This window comes from Sander lucioperca, chromosome 11 (genome assembly GCF_008315115.2).
Source record: "Sander lucioperca isolate FBNREF2018 chromosome 11, SLUC_FBN_1.2, whole genome shotgun sequence".
In the NCBI taxonomy this organism is placed as follows: domain Eukaryota; kingdom Metazoa; phylum Chordata; class Actinopteri; order Perciformes; family Percidae; genus Sander; species Sander lucioperca.
Genome location: NC_050183.1, coordinates 25,128,184 through 25,148,686, shown reverse-complemented (window position 1 = coordinate 25,148,686; position 20,503 = coordinate 25,128,184). Strand labels below are relative to the sequence as shown.

The 20,503-nt window shown below is 39.1% G+C and overlaps 2 protein-coding genes across 10 annotated transcripts in view; one reads left to right on the top strand and one right to left on the bottom strand.

Annotated features, from left to right (window-relative positions):
• Positions 1-700: 700 nt before the first annotated feature.
• On the bottom strand, positions 701-14,555 carry LOC116058792 (sex comb on midleg-like protein 2). Of its 3 annotated transcripts, none has more exons than XM_031311676.2 (15): positions 14,401-14,555; positions 12,411-12,501; positions 10,376-10,450; positions 9,735-9,805; positions 9,230-9,464; positions 8,599-8,687; positions 6,967-7,210; positions 4,255-4,520; positions 4,062-4,155; positions 3,756-3,959; positions 3,467-3,628; positions 3,210-3,362; positions 2,721-2,936; positions 2,471-2,634; positions 701-2,366 (listed from the first exon to the last, which is right to left on the bottom strand). In XM_031311676.2, exons 2-15 carry the CDS (start codon positions 12,430-12,432, stop codon positions 2,241-2,243), a joined length of 2,121 nt encoding a protein of 706 aa, XP_031167536.1. In that variant the 5' UTR covers positions 12,433-12,501; positions 14,401-14,555; the 3' UTR covers positions 701-2,240. The 3 variants fall into 3 exon arrangements, with proteins under 3 accessions (XP_031167536.1, XP_031167537.1, XP_031167539.1); XM_031311677.2 differs by having other exon boundaries at positions 3,210-3,338; positions 14,401-14,554; XM_031311679.2 differs by lacking the exons at positions 3,210-3,362; positions 3,467-3,628.
• A 3,100-nt stretch (positions 14,556-17,655) lies between these two features.
• The window catches only part of LOC116058702 (cyclin-dependent kinase-like 5), a 39,715-nt gene continuing 36,867 nt past the window's right edge, over positions 17,656-20,503 (top strand). For 5 of the 7 annotated variants that reach the window (XM_036007350.1, XM_036007349.1, XM_031311533.2 and 2 more), the window contains exon 1: positions 17,656-17,783. The gene's annotated coding sequence lies outside the window, so the exon portion shown is untranslated. Of the gene's footprint in view, positions 17,890-19,061; positions 19,257-20,503 lie in introns of all 7 variants that reach the window. The other 2 variants (XM_036007348.1, XM_036007347.1) reach the window with 2 other exon arrangements.

Genomic DNA, 20,503 nt, shown 5'->3' with positions numbered 1-20,503 from the left:
CCAGTTAGGCATTCTTTCTTTTGCTCCCTCAAGTGTGTAAGCAAATGCTCTGCAGTTTAGGAGACTAAAATACTCTGAGTGCCATGTTAAAGTGATTTATAATAAATTCAGTGTGCGCACACACACCCCCACACACTGCATGGACTGTGAATGACGTAACCATGGTACAAGACAGGTTTTAGCATAAAAGGTAATGATGTGGAATGACTTGCATGCAGCATCACATTTTTTCTGCAGTTGAGATTTTAAGATTTAAAAGCCGTTACTGCAGATACAGTCTGAGAACAAAAGTCCTTCTTGGTACAATGTATGTTTTGTGCAGTTGTCCAACAGGTGTTGGGTTTTAGATGCATTTCCTGGTTCCAGAATCATTTTTTAAAGTCCCCAACATGTTTTCAAATTGTTTTGTCATATATGTCACGCAGCAGGCCTTGCTTTTTTTTTGTTAGGTAACATTTCAAAACAAACGTCAGAGTTTAATGATTCTGTGAGAATCCTGTTCTGTGTCCTCTACATTGTAGTTCTTACTGTGCAAAACTCTTTTATATGACAACTGAATACATTTTCTAAATCAGCCAATCCATTACATGTTTTCGTAGGTTATACTGGAGAATTTAAATAATTCAGTCTTCCCCTTTGTGAAAATACATTCTGTCAGTAACAACACACACACACACACACACACACACACACCCATTTCTGTTTTTGGTAGATTTATAAAAAGGAAATACACATCATAAACACATACTGTTTATCTGGTGTGACATAATGGACAAGTGACTTTTTTGCAACACATTTTTCAAGTAGTTTGAAGAAGATAAGAGAAGGAAATCAACAGCACTTCGATCCTGTGTTGAGTATCATATGGCACAAGTCTTTTTAAATCGAGGAAGGAAATAACAGGAGAATTCTGTTAAGTATATTATAAACAGTATGCTACAAAAGCTTGTACTAACAAAGACCACATAAACCTGAGAAATGTCATAGGTAAAGCAAGGCAGAGTCTATTACTGGGAGTATGTGAACTAAAAGCGTTGTGTTAAGTATTAAAAAGCAGAATGGAATCCACTGTGAAATATTCACCACGTCCCCATCCCCTTCATGTTCACATTTCTAACCTATGTATATGATTTCCTTAAAATATTACGTTTCTACAAAATGTACATTCTGTCGCTGATATTCATGGTTAAACCCATAAAACTGTACACATCTGTTTTCATTGCTAACAGTGATTGTAACGGTCAAAAGTGACAAAACGGACTGACGGGCTTACATGATTATGACTGATAAAAAATATTACATCAAAACCAAACAAAAGCCCTTAGAAATGTCTTCCTTAACAATCTGTCAATTGAAGTTAATAAACCCATAACTTCTAAGTTGGCTCAGAGCTCGGGACACAAACGGTTCGACTTTGATAAGAACTGCATGGAGACCAGTGAGAGGCAACGTAGCGCTCGCTAAGACACAATAATACATCATGCCACACAGCAGGTGATCCTGCACGACACTAGTGGAAAAGGTGAGGTTCGATCAAAACTGTCTGAATATGACATGATCCCTACATGACACCGACAATGCTCAAGCAAATGAAAACGTCTGTCTAGCATTGTGTGAACAAAATGGAATGCGTTGACATTAGCATCCTTTGGGCAGGCGGATATATACCCATACTTGAGGCATACGTGTGAAGAGTGAGAACGGCTATACAACAGCACAGACCAGAGTGCTTTCAAATTCTCTTGAAGAGCATGGGGAAGAACATCTGATGGATTTTTTTTTCAGTATACCAACCCTTCCTTAGTAAGTGGAAATTCATCAAGAATAAAAACATTATATAAGAAGAAACATTCTCCATCTTTGGGGATCCAAAACCAGGATCAAAAGATTTCATCTCCGTAAAAAAAACGTGTCCTCGTGTGCTTATGTGCTATGCAATGTAAACACTACAGGGATTCTTTTCCTTTGGGATTTCATTAAAAGTCAAATAGCCGTCTGTTAGACTTGAACAGCTTTTCGTTCACTGATGAGGGGATGAGGTAACGTGTCAGCAACGCACGGCACACTTTCTCCACTCTGGAAGTTGGGATGAAGTTGTGTAACATCTATTCAGTCCCCTGAGGTGGAGTCGAGAGTAACATGTCGCCCCCTGCATGCCCCATGAGTCAGTGTCCGAACGCTGGCTCCTTCAGGGCTTATTGCTCATGGGTCTGGCAGGGACAGGGCTGCCCCGGCTCCTCTTACAGTTTGCCTTGTTTCAGCCTCTCTATGTGATGGCATAACTTCAGTGCAGGCCCCAGTTTCAGACCCATGTACTTCATGATCATGTCGCTCCGTAGCAGCATCAGAGCTTTTCCATCGATCTCCTGAGGAAACAAAGAATGGGACTCAATTTATTTTCTATCCTTTTTTAGCTTAACACGAAATGCAAGGGCTCCAAATATAAGCACTCATGGAACTGTTAACTTACATGTTTTCTGAATAGTTCAGCATGTGGGGCTAACCCTGTGGGGTCAGCACCCCTCACAAACTGCATCACCTCTTCAATGGACCAGGAGGAGGGGTTTTTACTGGGCAGCGACACACTCTCCCGCTCAGACACCAGCGCCTCAGGGCCTGTGGTGGAGCTGGCTGCTACCAAAGCAGAACACACACATTGAGCAAGGGAGGCAGAAGCACTTGTATACATGCACTGTTACTTCCACAGATTCTTACGGTACCTTCGACCCGTCTGAGAGGCTGTGTGGAGCTGAGCTCTGCTGGGTTGGAGGAGAGGCGGCGCATGGCTGTGCCCGGGTGGTACAGGCTGCTGGCCTGAGCGTGGTACTCTGAGGAGCTGCGTACTGTTTGGGGCCGAGGGGTCATGGAGTTGGAGGCTGAGTCCATGTAGCGCTGCTCCTTTATTAGGTTGTTCTCTTCATGGGGCAGGGTCTCTGCTGGAGAGAGAAAAACACAACGGACATTCAAATGTCATTCTTTCAAAGCTTCTATAATACACTTTCATCCGCCTCTGAGACAACAGTCAAATATATACATGTGATGTGAAAGTGCTCATGAACAGAAATTTGATTTATAAACAGCATTCAAGCAATAAAAAAAGCTGTGTAGGAAACATACATACAGTGTAAACGATATAGTCATGAAGGTCTGCTAGGTAACAATTTCAGTCAGTATAAAGAGTATTGCAAGTATAAAACATGCAGCTGTACCTTCTGAAGGGTGAGCTTCGGTACGTAAATGTTTAGGTGACAGAGGGGCTGCATACGTTGGGGAGACTCCAGAGAGACTCCGTTTACTCCCCCGAGCCAGAGATGGAGCGTCCAACGCCTCTTCTTTCACTGAAACACAGGAACAAGGATGGGCTGTATAACCATTGACAATGTTACCTCCTAGTTTTGGTCTCGGGGTTAGTTTACTATAACATCCGACAGATGGAGCACTGGTGTTTGCTGAACGCAGGGTTTACCTGACTTGGTCCTGTCATAAGCAGTGTAGTGGCTGAACGGCTGGCTGCTGAACAGGTTGTCACATTGCAGGTGACGACACATAGTCTCCAAGAACCGCAGCACAAAGGAAGCACTGGAGGCTGATGGGAGTTTGACCATGCAAACTCCACCATCTGTTCTCACTGTGATGAAGGACAACATGTTTTATTAGTCTATCTGACGCACAAAAAAGGCTTGGCTACTTGTCCAGTCCAATAACACAACTTATATGATAACTGGTATCGTCTGTGTGTGTGTGCGTGTGTCTACCTCGGACAATCTCTCCTCCTCCTGAATGAGTCTGCAGAGCACTGAGCAGGACTTTAGGCTGGTATGCGCAGTCTATACATGACTGGACCACCTGCTGGAGCACAGTGTTCACTGGCCCTGGGCCAAAGTGGTCTGGCAGATGCTGCATCTGCTTCCTGTCCAGGTGGGGACCACAGTTTCCGTGCTTATTCACATACACACACACTGGAACCACACAAGACACACAGGGAGCAAATGAGATATTCTAATGATAGCTTTAATTGTGTAATGGCTAATTATAGGAAGCAGACGAGGATTAATCCTTACCTGTTGAAACCACAGAGTTGAGGCTGGGGGGGCTTTCTTGTGGAACCTGGATGCTGGGCAGCTGCGCTGGGCTTTGGAGAAGCTTGGGCTTCCGCTGAAAAAGACATTCATTTGCAGATGCATTTTAACATGAGACATGTTCTTAAATGTGTTAAAATGTCTCAGAGTTTGGCTTTGTTCAGCAGGGTCTCACCTTGCTTCCAGGCTTGGGGCCTCTCTTCTTATGGGGCCGGGGTACGAGCTGTGTGTTCTCAGGAACAGTTCCGTTTTGGGCAGCGGCTGCTTCGGCCACAGCTTTGAGTAGAGCGATGGTCTCACTCTTGGGCCGACGGCCTCTTACCCCCTTCCTGACAGGCAAAGGGGGCAGAGGGTTGGGGAGTCTGTAGGGGGACTGCATGGAACGCCTGCTGGGCTTGGAGGGTGACGCTGGGAGGACCTGCAGGTTCTTTGGCAGGGTAACTGCAATAACAGCATAAAACAGCACAATTGGTATGAAGGGAGTTGATATAAAAAAAAACTGAGCTACCACACTAGAAGCTCCTAAGACAACCCAAGAAACCAAATCTCTTCATGGAACCAATGGATTCTGCTGGAGCTATAGACGGCTAATTGAGAGGCCACATGAGTAGAAATTCCAGTTCTACAGTGTTCAAGGAAACTTGGTAGAGAGAAATACAAGTAAATGAACATGGTTCCTTAAATATGCAAAACCTGAATATGACAGGTTTGAGTATACTTCCAAGGATATTTAATGGCCCATTATACAAAAACACATACATGGATATAAAAAGAGAAACATAGTCTTGGCACAGTATTAACGATGGCCGGTTGGCTCCGTTTAGACTATGAAGGCATGTCCAAAAGAAGAATGATTTGCAACTTGCCCCATCACTGCCTCTCCTGGCTAATTAGAGAGACAAACCGCGTGTCATTATCTCTCGACCCAGTGACCACCACAGTGCGCTGTGCTGCTGTTGGTGGCTGGGATTAAAGTCAAAGTAAAGAGACGCTCTGGTGCCAATCTTGGTTTGGTTTGGACAGGGGCATCTCATTACTGGAAATAGCAGGGGAAGTGCTCCAATTTATGGCATACAGTTCCAATTACTTGTTTCCTGACTTATTCTGGCATGGCTGTGAATTTAGCCGATTATAAATAACTTCAACAACACAATGCAATTTTCATTTTTCTGCTAGCTAATTAACGTATTCTGGAAACCTATTCTGAAAAATGCATGAGCATTATAATGTTACCCATTCATACATATAATATAATACATACATATAATTCCAAAGATAAAAGGTCATAGACATCTGCAGCAAAGAAATATTAAAACTAAATATATCATACACAATAATACCTAACTCTTGGATGCAGAGAATCCAAGCACATAGTCTATGACGTCTCCAACCTTCAAAAGGAGGAATCACCATCTTTATTATTGTAAATGTGTGTATTGTGAATGCTGGTTCTCTACAAATAACAAAAATGCTTATCGCCAAGACCAGTAAATGTGTAACTGACATAGTGCTGAAAGGGAAAACCTATTGGTAAACATTTGCGCCAACACATAAAGCAACCCCTATTTACTTAGCAAGTAAATATTTTTCGGTTTTTGTATGTACTGAAGATTCCCTAAAAATACCCACGCACAGAAAGCCAAATAATTCATCTTCCTCCAAAATGCAAAACAAAACCCCCGCGGCCAGTGGAGTCGGAGACGACAGACTGATCAGTATTAGATGGCGGGGGAGTAGAGATACAGGGTGGTAGGGAAAGAGAGTGTGTGTGTGCTTTTCATAATCCCTCCCATACATGATCAGGTACAAGTACATTTAAAAAGCAACAGTTGGGGTGCCTGGGTAGCTCAACTGGTAGAGCGGGCGCCCGTATATAGGAGGTTTACTCCTCGACGCAGCGGGTTCGACTCCGAACTGTGGCCCTTTGCTGCATGTCATTCCCCCTCTCTCTCCCCTTTCAAGTCTAAACTGTCCTATACAAATGAAGGCCTAAAATGCCCCCCCCCAAAAAAAATCATCTTTAAAAGAAAAGAAAAAAAAGCAACAGCTGTTTGAACGTTTTTCATGTGTTTTGTAGTTGCAGTTGAGCAAGTCAGACTGGACTGAGCTGCTTTTATACTAACATTTTTTCTATGTAAACAGGTACGATGTGAAGAACATAAATCCTCCTTCATCCCTCCCCTCCAACTTGTTACTCTGCCCCCCCCATCCCCTCCCACCCCCACCCAACACAGGCACACAAACACTGACAGAACTCTGTAGCGTCTGCAGTTTCACATGCAATACACACTATGTCTCTTACGACTGTTGGCTCAGTGCTAATGGCTCTCCCGTTTTTTGATGTAGACCCAGTTTATCAAGAGAGAAACCTTGTTTAAACCACCATGTTAAACTTGTTACTAAGCAACCAAACTTTCTTTAAAGTTCAGCCACTTCTCGGGACTCAGGAGCATTGTAGAAAAGAAATCCTTATTTATCCAGAGCGACCATGTTGTGTGTGAAAATACACAACATGGAAGAGAGCTTTAAAAGTTTTACTTAACCAGGAAAACAACAATTTCTAAAGATTAAAGTGAACGTCTGAGCTCTACTGATTTTTCTTCATTTGAAGACAATGTTTATTTCCATACAGTATATTTTATAAAGTTTACTGAGAGTTTAGTGAAAATGCTTTCACTTGAACAACCACTGTACCAAAACCAACAACACCAACCCAGCTGCAGAAGCATCACAACCCCTTTTACAAACTCTGAAACCACAACTATAACAGCATGCATTCATAACTGCAAATAAATGCATATGAAGGAAACATTGATTACAAACAACATCTGCCTCATTTCTCATTGTATGCGCAGACTTGTGCTGCCACCTGGAGGGGGACACTTACCACTGTTGCCTGGCGGCTGGAGGCTGTGCTTCGTGAGTGAGCACCAGCCCACAGGGAAGATGTCCCGGGAGTCATACTTGCACCAGTAATCAAAGGCACCCCGCCACCCATCAAACATGATAAAGACCTCATCGCCCTTCACTTCCCCAATGGTGGCAGGGCAGATGAGATATGGGTTCTTCTTGTCCACGGCCTCCAGCTTCATGCCAGACTTGAAGTTGTTCTGGGAGGGCCTCAGAGGCTCCTGTAAATGAGTGCAATATCCTCGTTACAACTACTTTCAAATGCATGCACTGTCAATACGATGCCGCCATACTGTTTGTATAACAGATGTTTTCTTTTCTTTTTTATTGTATCTTTATTGAGGCCAACAGGTTTTTTTTTTTTTACTTTCTCTTTTGTTATATGATTTACAGGTTCCTGGTACAAAGGATAAGAAAGAGAAAGAAAAAAATAATGATAGAAAAGAAGACCATAACGATTTTCCATCTGTGCCCATAGTTATCCTCATATCGATATCAGTTTTCTTCCCAGGCCCAAAGGTTTTTTTGTTTGTTTTTTTACATTTTTGTATATCAACAGTAGGATCAGCTAGAACATATGGCGGAGTTTCACTACACTTCTCTGAAAGAAAAGAAAGAAAGAAAAAAAAAGGACATGCATATACATAGACAATTACAACAAAACAAAAATGCCTCAAACTAAATCTGATTTTAGGCCTATATGTTCATACCCAGTCCATTTAGACCATATCCTAGAAAATGTGTGTGTGTGTGTGTGTGTGTGTGTGTGTGTGTGTGTGTGTGTGTGTGTGTGTGTGTGTGTGTGTGTGTGTGTGTGTATGTATTAGGGCTGCCACCTCTTAGTCGATTAGTCGACTAATCGGTCGTTTTGGTCTTAGTCGACTAAGATTTCTTTAGTTGATGAGTCATTTTTTATGGTTATTCATGCTTAATTACTCATTTCCAAGAAACTTATGGAGCACATTTCTGGTAAGCACAAGATTTAAAGTGGTGCTTTTGCAGGATTAATTGTTGGAGAAACTCAGTTTTACAGATGGTTCATTAACTACATTTATATTGTGCTTTTCTAGTCTTAATCACCTCTCAAAGAGCACAGCTCTGTCGATTACATCAACTAATCGACAAAATCATAGAAGTGTTAGTCGACTAAGAATTTCTTTAGTCGAGGACAGCCCTAATATATATATATATATATATATATATATATATATATATATATATATATATATATATATATATATATATATATATATATATATAAAATGAACCAAATCTAGCCATTCTCCTATTGTAGGAGAGTCTTGTTTTAACCACCTTCTTGAGATTGTTTTTTTGCATCCAGAAGTATAAGTAACAACTTTTTATCTCTGTAATCCAATGTGTCAAATGGAATGTTTCCTAAATATAAAGTGTCAAACCTACATGGGATGTTTACTTTGAAGGTCGCTTCCAGGTGGAAGTGTATTTCTCGCCAGTATGCAGTTAGTACTGGGCAATCCCAGAAGACATGAAAGTGATTGGCCTCATTTGTTCCACAGGCCCTCCAGCAGACTGTGCTAGGTATTTGTGTATAACAGATGTCTTCATAGCTCTTTGAAGCAACACTTACCTTTTTAAAGGCGAGTGCTGGCGCCATCTCGGCTCCATTTAAGGTTCTCAACAGAAACATGGGCCATGAGGAGGCATTCATCCGAAATCCTTGGGGAGAAAATGTAATAACATTAAAACAAAAGTGAGATAAGCTAATTCAGAACACAAAAATTCAAAGTTATTAACTAACACTGTGTGCTTTTGTGGGTAATTTCCAATGTTGCTCCTTTTATTTCCTTGACCCAGTGACCACTATTTTGTCATCTTTCAGATTTTTATTAACTCAACCAAAGTCAAATGAAAAGAATTTAAACGTCGAGACATATTTTTGTGTACATCTATTTATCACACATCTATGTGTGCCACTTTATTATCTTGCCCTTCTTTCAAAGAATACAAGTAAATATGATAATAATGATAATTTATGCCTGTCGGGAAACTTTCGCAACATTTTCTACAACATGGTCCAACAACTATTCGGTTCAATTTTATCAGTCTACCATTTCTGCTTTCCTTATTGCACACGTTTTATAACTGGCAGTTTAGTAGACAAATGCAAAGATACAAAGATTAAGATATTTCCTTTATTGTCTTGAAATGATTATAATTGATAACAATGTGCTTCCATCCCATCTCCCCTGATTTCTTACCCAGCGGTGGCTGCAGCATGTCTCCGTTCTTCTCACAGGTGCCAATAGGCTGGATATCAGAGGAGTCTACCAGTCTCCAGAAGTCATTGCTGTTGTCACTTCCATCCAGACGGAGACGCAGACGAACCCCAGTTAAACCCATCACGGTTGCAATACAAACTGAGGTGGAATTGCGCGGGTCATGGGCTTCAATCTTCATTCCCACCTTGAAGTCGTTGGAGGGCGGGACTCTAGCCTGCACATTTTAGGATAATATAAGTATCATAAGGGATACTGATACTGTAAGCAATGCTCAAATACACAGTACACAAATCATTATTTAATCAGCCCATTGCTCCAGCCAGGTTTAGACCAACAGGGGTTCTAATCAGGCTGAGGAAACGTGTTCAGTTCAAGATCAACTTCTGCAAATTAAAATGTACTTACATTTAAGTCTAACACTAGGTCTATCTTCATGTGACTGGCCCCTGGTATATTAAACAACTTAAAAATAAGGAGGACATACCTGACGAAAACAGCCTGGTGGAGCAGGTAAAGAAGACGTTTCTTTTAGATATTCTTCCCAGCTGAAAGCATCTAAACAAAAATTACAAAAAAGTAAATGTTTTGACTGCAACAATTGCTGTTAAATGCAACCTATTAAATATTTTGCTTATAAAAAGGTTACACAGAATCTAGGAAATGCTTGAGCAGAATGTCACAATATCATTAGCTAACTGAAACTTAAATTTTGAGGTTAGACTACTAAGTATGGTGAGTCAAAGTCTAGTCCCTTTCCAAGCCCTTTTGTGGCCCACTATCCTTAACTAGGCAATAGATTCTCTCATAGCTTAGAATACGCACAGAAATTCTCACTATTTTGTTTGATCTTTTCAGAAAGAGCGAAAATCTTTGACAAAGTCTGTTGTTGTGCCAATGCTAGTAGTATGTAGAGTCAACCAATGTCATGTCATTTAAAAACTTCATGTAACAGCGAATAATGACTATAGGGCTCTTCTGATAATGCAAACGCTTAATATAGCTCTTCTTGTGTTCAACCAAAGTAATCTAAGGGAATAAAAATAAAAAATAAATCACAAATCAAGGCAAACACCACATACAAACACATACATTTACAAAACACAAAATACCAAATAAAAAGTTCACCTTTAGTTGTTGCAGGGGTTGTACCTGATAGTGGAACCATTCTTCCTGGTTTCTCTTTTTTAATGTCTTTCTGATCTAAAATGATAAAGATGAAAAACAAATATATTTTATAAATGTATGCAAATACAAAAGTTGTTTTAACAAATCTTAAAATACAGCTTTAATGGATTTATCTGTGCAATTTCCTCTTCACAAACATCTTGTCATGTCTGGAAGATCAAGCCCCTATTTCCAACTTTGTCCAACAACTTTTTCACACATTATAATTACCTTGTGATAACTTTTCTCATTTGCATACTTTAAACCTGTTATAGGATCACCCTACCGTGGACGGCACACTTTGTCGCTGTGGCGTCGCTGTTATCTCCACTCAAACGTTTTTAGAACTTTAAAGCATTAAATCTTCAAACTATACGGCCATGCGACACAACAATTGAAAGCTTAGCCTCTCATGATTCAATTAAGCCCACACACAAAGCATAAGATGATTTATAGCAGTTATACAACTGTTATAAAGTTAAAGAAAATAAAGAAATACAGACGTAAACTGTGCATCTGGTGTCTAGAGTCGAGAGTGCATCCATACCTTTTTACTTGTCTCTTTATCAACAGCGGTGATATTTTTCCAAAAACTTTTTTTTCATACCTCGCCAACAATCCAAGGAAATGGAATATCCAAGCCATTTTATCCAAAACAAGCTGTTCACCTCACAATCTTGAAGTTTCTGGCCGAATCACAACGGAAAAACGCTAAACAGTTTTTCATTTCCGCACTTGTATCGCGGCTCGCTTCTCACCCGAGGATTCTACCAGCTCGAGGTGTCACTGTATTCTCTGAGGTCTAAGGTTTCCATAGATACCTCGTATGAGCCAATCCGTTCAGTTTATCCTGCGATAGCCCTATGGGAAGCCGATGATCCCTCTGACGCGATGTCAGGCCCACGTGCGGCTGATCGACATTTGCTCAGACCAGTTAGACTCCCATCTTACAAGACCCTCATATCTTTATAGCCAATGAGCAGACGATTCAACAGACACCAAACTTGACACTGAAATTTTAACCCTGTGATGGCTGTAGTTGTGTCAAAGCAAAAACAGGGCCTCTTATAAGCATATCACACCCTGACCAATTTATAATGACTTATTTCTATATATTTATGTAAATAGTTATTTCACGTTTATGTGTGATTGATGTAGGTGTGTTTGTGTATTTGAGAAGTGTTTTATTTTGTACTTTATTGGCTTTTTTCTTTGCACTTTTCAAATTGAAATAAGAAAAACGCACAGACTATCTGTAGAAATAAATTCATATAAAATCCATTTCGAGTCTTTTGGCTTCTGGATTTTTTTCTGTAGTAAGCTGAGACATGTGACTATGGCCCTGTGTTGTCTGTATCTCACCAGATGTGTTTACAGCAGTGTATTTTAATCATTTTACAGATGTATGACTTGGACGGAAATAGAAACCCTCCATTCTAGCCTCTGTAACTCTGTGTCAGTAAGGCCTAGAATCACTCTGACACTTGGAACAAAAACTTGAGAGTGTTTCCTTTCCAATGATATCAGGCCCACCCCAGAGTGTCAGAGTATATGGGAGCTGTACCACTTTTAATTTGGGTATGACGTTTAGACCAAAAAGCATGGAATTTCAAGCGTTTCTTAAGAGGTTTAACACGACTCAGAAATAATATTCTAAAAACTGGTAATAAATAACAATTTTTAAAGTAAGTTAATATAAAATACTGAAATTATATGCACCAAATTTATGAAATACTGTACTTAAGCCTTGAGAAAGTCATTTCAGTCGATAGCACAAAAATATCACATTAACAACTCTGAAATGCTTTCAGTAAGCCGCAATCATGACACAAATGAAGCTATCACAATATAAAGCCCCTACAGTCCAACTGTATACCCACTTAAGTGTTTTTCATTTATTGCGCTTGATTAGAGTGCTCCTCAAGAAAAAGAAAGAAAGCATTCAACCTTCATGATCACAGTCTTTATCAAGCATAGTAAAATGATGCCGCCTTGCCTTTTAGCTGAGTTTTTCCCATGGTGACGGATGACCAATGGTGACACTTCTATGGTGACCAGGTCTGCTCCTATGCCGGTGTAGTTGTGTTCTAAAAAATACCAAAAGGTGAAAATATTTCAAATGAAATGCAGCGCACACACAAAATAGTTCCAAAGAGATACATTAGTTCATTCATATAAGGCACAGTCAAAATTACGTTGTTAATCAATTACAATACAAAACACAAGGGCTTTGATGTTCAATGCATGTTATTTTTGGGGAATAGAGTAGAAATGAGTAATGTATATGAATAGGCCTATAGGTTGTTAACATACAGTACATACATACCTATAGGTAGTTTAACATTAGGATTGGGCATCGATCTCGATATTGATACAGCAACAATATCGTAGTGTTGACTATTGGTGCTTTCACAAAATATTTACACAATGAGATTTTTGATAAATAATCATCAGTAATGTGGATATAATGACTAAGTGGGTAAATGCAAATAATAGAACAGCTACAACAGTCTGGTAAGTTCAGAAAATGACATCACTTTACTGTAATGCAGCCTTTAAAACCAGGAAAAGACACTTATGCCATATTATGATATTACGATATCCAAAATCTAAGACGATATCTAGTCTCATATCACGATAGATATAATATTGACATATTGCCCAGCTCTAGCCGTAACTATTGATTTTTTTCATTATCAATTCATCTCTTAGAGAGCTTTAGATGATGTCTTCAAGTTGCTTGTTTAGTCTGACCAAAACCCAACAAAAGTGATACTGAATGAATCTATCTACGATTTGAAGCAAAAAGAGAAGTATCATTGAAAATAACCTGCTGCAGGTTACAGGGAACTGCATAGAAAATGAGGAAAAGTGATATGGTCCTGCTGTTAGCAAGGGGAAAACAAGACTCTTTTTCGTAAAATAAAATGTATCAAAACTTCTTTCATGCACTGAAGTGTGGTATTCCAGTTATGGACACTCCCACCGAGACAGGAAGCCTGTAACAGGGTGGGTTTTTCAGGTTTAACACTAACGACAGGCCTGTGGTGTACTGGGACACTGTATTTAACTTTGTGCAGGGAATGTGTATCAGCATTTCCAAATTTCAATAAAATACTTATGTTATCTACGAACTTCATGACCCCAAAGACACTAGTTAATTAGTGTTACTGAGTTAGTTACGTTAGGTGAGTAAATAAAAAACAGCCGTTCTACATACTGAGGTGAAAAATGAAGAAAACAAGACTGCGTGTCCTCAAAGTCAAGTTACCGATTAGAAAACAAAATTTAAAAATAAATAAATTTAAAAAAACACTGCCTAACTCATTAAAATTAACGGTGAAATGAACGACTTTGGACTACTATTATAATGAAGCTACTGTTACCTTGAGCCAAATTAACGTTAACATTATATTTATGGATTTGGTTATTACCTGGCGTTACAATATCGAGCTAACTTAACGGTAGACAATTATCTGCGCACGTTCCCATGTTTTTCTCACCTAAGTTACTCTAGGTAACGTACTTAACCCTAGCTACCTATCTACGTTAACTGTTAGCTGACTGGTTATATGTCAACTCAGCCTTCAAATGTTCACTTAGCTGATAACAGCTAGCTAGCTAAATGCCGAGATAGGTAACGTTAGCGTTATAACGCTAATTTACTTTACATAATAACACTTAAAACAGTAATCATTTTAAATATTACATCTTTGCTCTCGGGCGCCGTTTATATGATGTGTAACAGTAACGTTATACAGTTCTAGGTAATAGTCTGGGCCCAATGTTGACAACTGGGACTGCTTGATTTGCTAGCTACCACTGCTGGCTAATAACTAGGTTGGGCTAACCTTAGCGTCAACGTTAACCCTCTGAGAGCAGTTTCTTCCATATTATCAAGGAGAATTACACATAACCAGGGTCGTGTAGCTTTATCTGACATTCTCCCGAAACTCTATATTGTTAAGTATGAAGAAAAAACTTACAAGTGTCGTGTTTTTTTCGAGTGAAGATCCTCACACTTCTCTGTAATCGCCAGCTGCCATTTTTTTTCACAAATGTAGTGTATGCTTACACGCATGTAATTTATGCCAAAGATAGTATTGAACGACGAGCACAGACAAGCAAAAACAGCGACACGGGCTCAGTGTGCATAGCAGTAGGCCAATTGATTCTCATGATACTCACACTTACAGCCAATCGGACAAAGGTTTACTTGTTTTAACCAATCAGCGTCTGTACTTGTACTCGGTCTGTAATTTTGGATTCCAGAGAGTTACACTAGTTATCCATCTTCACCTTACCTCTTTTCTCTACAAAGTATTTCCGATGCGTCCCCTTCCGTGGCTCAAAACAGAAAATGATGTTAATAGCCACTAAAACTCTGACCACGTTGTCAAAGGCTGCTATTTTAAATAAGTAATGTGAAGGAGAAAATGAAATGAAATAAGTAAACAAATTGTATTGAATAGAATAACATTTTTTACAAGAGAATATCGCTTAATTATCGACATTTCAATTAATCTATACAATAGAATAATACAACACAGATAATGTGGGTATTAAATACCAAAACCTATTTTAATATTTTATGAATTAGGGTAAAATAATTGAAAAATTAGACCCCCCCCCCCCAAAAAAAGAAAAGAAAAGAAAATCAACAACCAAAAAACCCAAACTAAATTAAAACACAGGGAATTTCTATAAATGTTTGTGACATTTGTATGCCTAGCTATACCAGGAAAGGGGATTACAGCGCTCAGTTAAAATAACGGGAGTACGTCATCACATCAGCCAAATAGCAGAACATATGACTCATAGTAAACTCGGCTTTTCCCCGCCTACAAATGTATTATATCAAACAGCTATCTCCAGTCCCAATATTCAAGCGGGTTCAGCACACGTGGACACTCCCCAAGTATACAGCCCACATCAGACTTTATCCAAATACTTTGTATGGTGGTGAATAGTCTATATTTATTCAAGTAGCTACTTATTGCGAATTTAAGGTACTTGTATCATTTTATGCTAATTTGAACTTCTAGTCCAACACAATTCAGAAGGGAAATATTGTAGTAGTAGTAGTAGTAGTATAGTAATGTAGTAATATTGAGCGCTACTTACTTTTCAAATTAAGATTCTGATCATCTGATTATCTCATAAAAATTAGTCATTTTCATAACACTATGTAAAATAATTAAACAATATCTCCACCTGACCAACTACAAAAGTAAAATGTTACTTACATAGTAATGCATTAGTAATAATCATTCAATAATTTAATATACCATTTGAGGTATTGACAGGGGGCATGTTCCTGCATTTTGTACTTTTACTTTGATAGTTTAAATACATTTAGCTTATTATAATTCCTTGCTTTTAATTAACATTTTGAATGCAGTACTTTTATTTGAAATGGAGATTTTTTTTATTATTATTATTGTATTGCTATTTTTTACTTAAGTAAAGGATGTGAATACTTCCTCCACCTTACTGAGGTTGTAGTTTGATTGTAATTTCCCTTGTGGGATTAATAAAGTATAAATTATTATTATTATTATTATTAGTTGTTCATCAGTGGCTGTGCAGTCCTTCATTTATTCTCCAGTAGGTTACAGGAAGCCAGCTGTTGTAGCTGCCTCACACAGTGGTATATATTTAGGAATACCAGTGATTTAAAAAAAAAATCATATTTCAGAATTTAAGCTGAGTGACTTAGAAATTAATGATATGTAATACATGAATTAGCTGAGCAGACAATTTGGCATTTAAGTTATGTTTTGGACAGAAAACTGCTGAAAAATGTAGATTTATATTTGTAATATACAAACCATGGGACCATGATTGTATTCATGCATGAGATAGCAACTTAGTTGAGAACAAAAGCTTTGACCTTAACCAATCTTCTTCTGGCTTTCTTATGATGGATGCTCTGCATGCAGGGTGAGGTATGATGGAAGTATCACCTGTTTCAGGTGTTTCTCATGTGGAAATGGATCAAAATCCTCATCATTGCTTTGTAGTAAGACTATAACAACCTCCACATCCAGAGAGTATTTACTCTACCCCATGCTGACACACTAATGAATGTTTGAACGGCAACGACTTCTCTGGGATACTTTATCTCATTCATTATCATTGTGTGAAGACATAGCATTAAGGTGATGGCTCTATGATGATTGTGATCAGAGTTATTATTGTGTTAGTAATATTATGATTGTTGAAAAGTGCAATGTTACATTTAACAACACATGCCTGTATATATAAGCAAGAGCCAATTAATTAAATACAGAAAAAAGGTCTAATTCCCATTTGGAGGTCAACTAGTCTACACATCACAGACTATTTAGATAAACAAGGTTTTAGGTTGATCCTGTGGGTGGCAGCATGGTTTCATGTGATAGCACTAACATGGAAGCTGTATAGATCCTACAGATTTGTCAACAGCTCAGATGTGTTGGGGTCATGGATAAAGACACACACACACACACACACACACACACACACACACACACACACACACACACACACACACACACACACACACACACACACACACACACTATCAGCAGTTTTCTTTTTGCTTTGTACTCCTCAAAATGTATCCAATGTGTGGTATAGGCTATAGCTTTTCTTTTTTATATCAATGTTGATTGGGAAAACATATGCTCACTATTCCACAGAAAACATATACTATAATCACAGCCCTTTTGGCATTTACTTCGCTGGACTTTGGTGTAATTTGTATGCCTAAAAGAAGACAGAAAGAAGAAACAGAAAACACTTTATAGCCTATTTATGCATGTTTTCCTCAGAGAGAGAGTGCAAAATCGCAATGTTTGCCCTAAAGAAGAGTAAGAAAATGACATAAAACCATAAACTCCTCACCCATAAACCTAAAGGCTGTGGTGAGGTGTTAAATGATACAACTTTTACATTTTTGCGATCTGTTTATGAATGTTGTTGCTTTAAATCGTCCTTATAATGCTATATGTACTGTTATGTCATTTACATAGATTATGTTATCATACCGAAAGCAGTGTGATCTTGTCAATTATGTAATTGTGAAAATTAGAACAATAATATCCCACCTCATACGAAACACCCTCAGACCGCAACACATTGTTCTCCTCCCTGTTGCCGTTTTGCTCTCTCATTGGTCCAAATGAAGGGGGCGTTGGAATAAACAAGTGTTTAAACAGTTTTCATTGGTCGTTGTCACGCCACTCAAACTGTTGCCTGGTGATTTGCTTGCAGCTTGTCAACCGCACGATCTAGTTACTGTAGCCGCCTGCTGCAATGAAAATATCTCCGTTGGTGGGTGGATATATGGGCCCAATTCTATCATTTTTTCCCAAACAGTGACTGAGTGAGTAGTTTATTTGATCTTATATAGATACGAATTGTAAGCTCCAAGTATAAAGGTATTATCTTCAGTGCAAGCTCACGAGAAAGGCATCGTTACCAAGCTTGAGGTTTGTTTTGCAGCTAATTTGCGGTTTTCTATGTTTTGTGAATCAGGCAGAGCACCAAAGGCAAAACAACATAACGTTAACGTTAGCTTATTTATCACCAAACTAACCAGAGTCCAGGCTAAAAGCTGTCAATGTGAGGCAATTTGTACTAAGTTGGCTTGAGTGGAGCCAAATGTTTGACTTGTTGGATTTATTGCTGCTCTGCATTAAAAATGTTGGAGCTACATTTATTCTGTGGGCAGTCGTAGCTAACACACACACACACACACACACACACACACACACACACACACACACTCACATACTTGAACGTACAGTGCAGCCGAGCCAGAGTCCCTGTTAAAAACAATCATTTGACAGCCACATTTTGCATGTGTGTTTGCTCCTGCTGTTAAGGATGTGAGAGATTTGTAACGAAAAGCAACAGGACAAGCTTATGACAGATATTTACAGGAATTATTAATAATCCAACAATGTACCATAAATGTAAATCTTTGCTGTTTGTTGCTGTTCTAATTTTGTGTACTTCCGAAAAATGTGATGTCCAATTACCTCAAATGGCAGTGATGTTGTAAGCTGGATGCCTTGTTTTTTCTTTGCAAAAATATTAACCCCTATGTCTAATTTTAATAACCATATACCCAAATCAGGTATAGATAATAGTATGATGATAATAATAATAGTTATAATAGTGCATTGATCATATGAGGAGGTTTAAGGGTCCTGTATTCTGAATTCCACAGACTCAGTCCATTACCACGCATGAGTCATTCTGTTGATGGAGACAAAATATACGATCCACAGCAATGCCCAGTGCATTCCTGATCATATTAGTCCTCTAGGTCTGGGCCTGGAGAGTAGTTGGCTAAAATCTGCTCGGGAAAACAATAGGCTGCATGCCACTGCGTGTAGGTTGTGAAATGAGGAGAAGGAGAAAGCACAGTCATTTAAAAAGAAGGCATTTTCTCTGTAGCCATTATAGTGTTTATGTTTAGTCTTGTATCATCCTCCTTTAAGTTTACCTACAGTTGCTATCGGTTTCCTTGTGTTGGTGTTCGGCTGAGTAAGATAAGGGAGTAATAGACCACACAGTGGCGTTTAGTCTTCTGGGAGACAGAGTTTATTTTGGTGCTGGGGTTTTGCATACTGATGAGCAGCTCCTGTGCCCACAGCACCGTAGGAGACCAGCAATGTGTGAGTAGGCTAAGCAAGTCCTTGAGCTTTCCAGCAAGGAGAAGATGAATTGCAGAAAGTGGTATCTAGAGTCTTATCTGATTTAATAAGAGTAAAGAGCGTGTGGATACCAGAGGAGATGCTTTGATCACATTAGGAGATTGTGTGGTACTGATTCACCCTCCGAAAAAAAGGTAGGAATACAGCGAGGAACTTTGGAGCATTAATTAATGGTATATTTTTCCATTATTTTCATAAGGTATAGCAAATTATTGATGTATAAGGCATGATATATGACACCTTACTATTTACTTAATTTATATCAAAGGGGCACTCCACTGATTTTACACATAAAGGTCAGTTTACTCATCAGTCAGTGAGAGTACTCAGCCTGTGAAAACAGTTGTATAATGTCTTCTGTGCCTCTAAAGGGATCTTTCTGAAGACTGACAAGATAACCCTGATGACATCATTGGGGTTACCTCAGGGTTATCTTGAGTTTGGCTTGAGACTTCAAATATTTTACATAAAACCTGTGTTATATAGACCCAATAATAATGTTTGTTTTACAATAACTTCCAGGTAGAAAACTCCTGCTTCCCGTACATACAGTTTAACAGCTCTGAGAAAATTAGAAACGACTGGATATACTCTCATCTCATTCATCTAAAATACATGTTTGATGCTGTCATACGTCAATACTAACGTAAGGTTGGAGACCTAATTTACCTGTTGGGCCACAGACTAAAGAAAATGACATCACCCAAACTACCTGTTACTGTTCTTAACACTAGATTTGGTTTATCAAAGACGCTAGCAAAGCTACACAGGACAGACAAAAACCCACAGCAGAAACATAAACTAGGTCAGACCACCATGTTATATATCTTTAAATGTTACAGTTTTGGCTGAAAATGACAACACAAATAAACAAGTTTGTCGATTTCACATTTCTCCGCAACTCAAATCAACTTCCAGTTGTCTATGCGGAAGTGACTTTTGTGTACGCGTGACGTCACGGTGATTGGGTCTATACTCGGTAGAATGAAGTTTGACAGATAAGGGCATTTAACAGGCAGGGGAGGTGTGATTAAAGATGCTTTTTAAATTTCATTCTGGGATCCAGTGTTTTTGAAGCATGACCCATACCAGGGACTTAAAGTCAGGATATTTCAGCCTCTTGCAAGTCGCCAAGTAAATGGAAGTGCAATACTGAATCACTGGAGTGCCCCTTTTACTCAAGGAGGTTGAGCTGAGTGTCAGTTTTGTGTCATTGAAGTACAACTGGTCTCCTCCACAAAAAAGCTTGAAAAAGTCCCTTTCTGGAGATTGTTTGTAGCCTGGGTGACACCAGACCCTTCTCAGTTGTAACTGAGAGTGGGTCTGGGGAAGGTTCATTCACAGCCCACGGACGCCGCTCAAATGCCTCTAGACGCAAAGG

What these genes read in the sequence shown, in the direction of transcription:
- LOC116058792 (XM_031311676.2), bottom strand. Translation starts at nt 12,432, where the DNA reads ATGGGAAAAACTCAGCTAAAAG. An exon ending in CATGCTGCAGCCACCGCTGG is followed by an intron (nt 8,688 to 9,229) that starts GTAAGAAATCAG and finishes TTTCTCCCCAAG; the next exon opens with GATTTCGGATGAATGCCTCC. An exon ending in GCCTCTCAGACGGGTCGAAG is followed by an intron (nt 2,635 to 2,720) that starts GTACCGTAAGAA and finishes CTGCTTTGGTAG; the next exon opens with CAGCCAGCTCCACCACAGGC.